The following is a 1,549-nucleotide window of genomic DNA, read 5'->3' as shown; positions in this document are numbered from 1 at the left end:
ACCACCTTAGTCCATCGGCTCAAATCGTTCACTCTCCCGCGTTTGAAAGTGCCGTTATCAAGCTGCTATCGAATCGATCGCTGATCTCAGACGAAGAAGAGGCGGTTCCCCAATTTGCTGGTCCAACTGACTCCGCGCAAGAAACTCCAAAGAAGGTGGCCTTTGCGACGGAAACTCTGCGTCATGCAAAGCGACCTCGCTTGGCAACTGTGACCAAGTACATTGACCTGCCGCGAATGATTCCACCTACCAGCAATAAGTGCGAACCCCTCTTTCGTCACGCCTGGGTAGGATAACTTGAACACTAGAGGGCTACCAGGTCCTCTGTGCCTTGGCAACAAAATCTTGATCACGGAGGGTCTCCAGGCAATCCGCAACTTTGTATCGATCTTGGATACATATGAGGGTCGTTGGGCCCCACGTGCTGCAATGTAGTATCATTACATCTTTGAGGCAATCGCTCAAGCGCGGCGCTGTTTCCGCACTAGGCGTTCTGGAACACCCCATTTCTCATTCACGGGCCCACTCGGGGGACTTTGCACCGATTTATGAAAGATCCTTCTTCGTGAAGAGGCGCTGTAAGGTCCCTTGATCCACTTGTGCCAAACGGCGCGAATTACGAAGTGATATATATTTATAAAAACAACTTACCGCTATAGTTACTGTATCCATACATGTCTATGTATCCACATAACCACATACTGTACGACAAATACTAATAACATACTTTACCTAATGGTAGCTCCGGGTCACTATTCAATATTGTTCATACAATCTAATAACTTTTGAGAAGGCGCTTCTAAGCACTCCAAGGTTACTAACTGTGGTGAATAGACTGACAAGAGGTAATCGTGAAAGCTTAACTCCGTCTCTTGGAATAAGGCTTTTATGACAAAAAAGCAAAGCAGATCTATCGATACAAATGTTGCCGTAGTAATAGTCGCTGTGATCACCTCAGTACTCAGCATTGCTCGTATCACCATAGTTGAAGCTGTTGTAGTCGTCATTGCTTTAAAACATTTTCCTGTTTGTCGTCCTGTTTGTCGGCGCAGACACCATAATTGTCGTTCCGTGACTAACGTAAAATACCGAATAAAACGCTTGCATCGAAGAGAACGCCCTTCGATTACAACGCTCTCTGAAAGGGCGTTGTATAAAAATAGAACGCACTAGCTGTGCCAGTCATTATTAATGGTTGAAGTACTGCTTAAACGAATGCTCGACGCACTAGCTGACGAAAGAGAGACCAGGAGCTGCTTTCTCGTTCTCTAAGTTTCAATGCCAGCCGAAGGAAATCAGCATCAAACAACAAGCCATTGAGTGGATTGCGACTGAAGGAGGAGGGGTGTTTTCACGCGCCGAAGCCCACTTTCGGCAGCGTGGATGGCGCATTACAGTATCGTGCTTTCGACAGTGGTGGCGGGACCGCGAACAGACCATGGCTGAGCACGGTGCTCGCCGACGCATAGTGGGTGGAGGTCGACAACCTTTGCTCGGTGCTGTTCAAGATGCGCTCGTTGATCTGATCTACGAGTAACGCATCAGAAAA

The 1,549-nt window shown here is 47.5% G+C and overlaps 2 protein-coding genes across 2 annotated transcripts; both read left to right on the top strand.

The window, feature by feature from the left end:
- Positions 1 to 11: 11 nt before the first annotated feature.
- PPTG_22607 (hypothetical protein) lies at positions 12 to 296 on the top strand (the record flags this gene model as incomplete). The annotated part of the gene is made up of 1 exon (XM_008905213.1): positions 12 to 296. A coding segment is annotated over one exon (285 nt), but the record flags the coding sequence as incomplete, so codon positions are not given.
- Positions 297 to 1,438: 1,142 nt separating this feature from the next.
- Positions 1,439 to 1,537, top strand: PPTG_22606 (hypothetical protein; the record flags this gene model as incomplete). Its single annotated transcript, XM_008905212.1, has 1 exon — positions 1,439 to 1,537. The coding sequence occupies one exon, from the start codon at positions 1,439 to 1,441 to the stop codon at positions 1,535 to 1,537; it is 99 nt and encodes a 32-aa protein (XP_008903460.1).
- Positions 1,538 to 1,549: the final 12 nt, after the last annotated feature.

Source organism: Phytophthora parasitica (genome assembly GCF_000247585.1).
Source record: "Phytophthora parasitica INRA-310 unplaced genomic scaffold supercont2.19, whole genome shotgun sequence".
In the NCBI taxonomy this organism is placed as follows: domain Eukaryota; phylum Oomycota; class Peronosporomycetes; order Peronosporales; family Peronosporaceae; genus Phytophthora; species Phytophthora nicotianae.
This window is presented reverse-complemented; position numbering and strand designations above follow the sequence as displayed.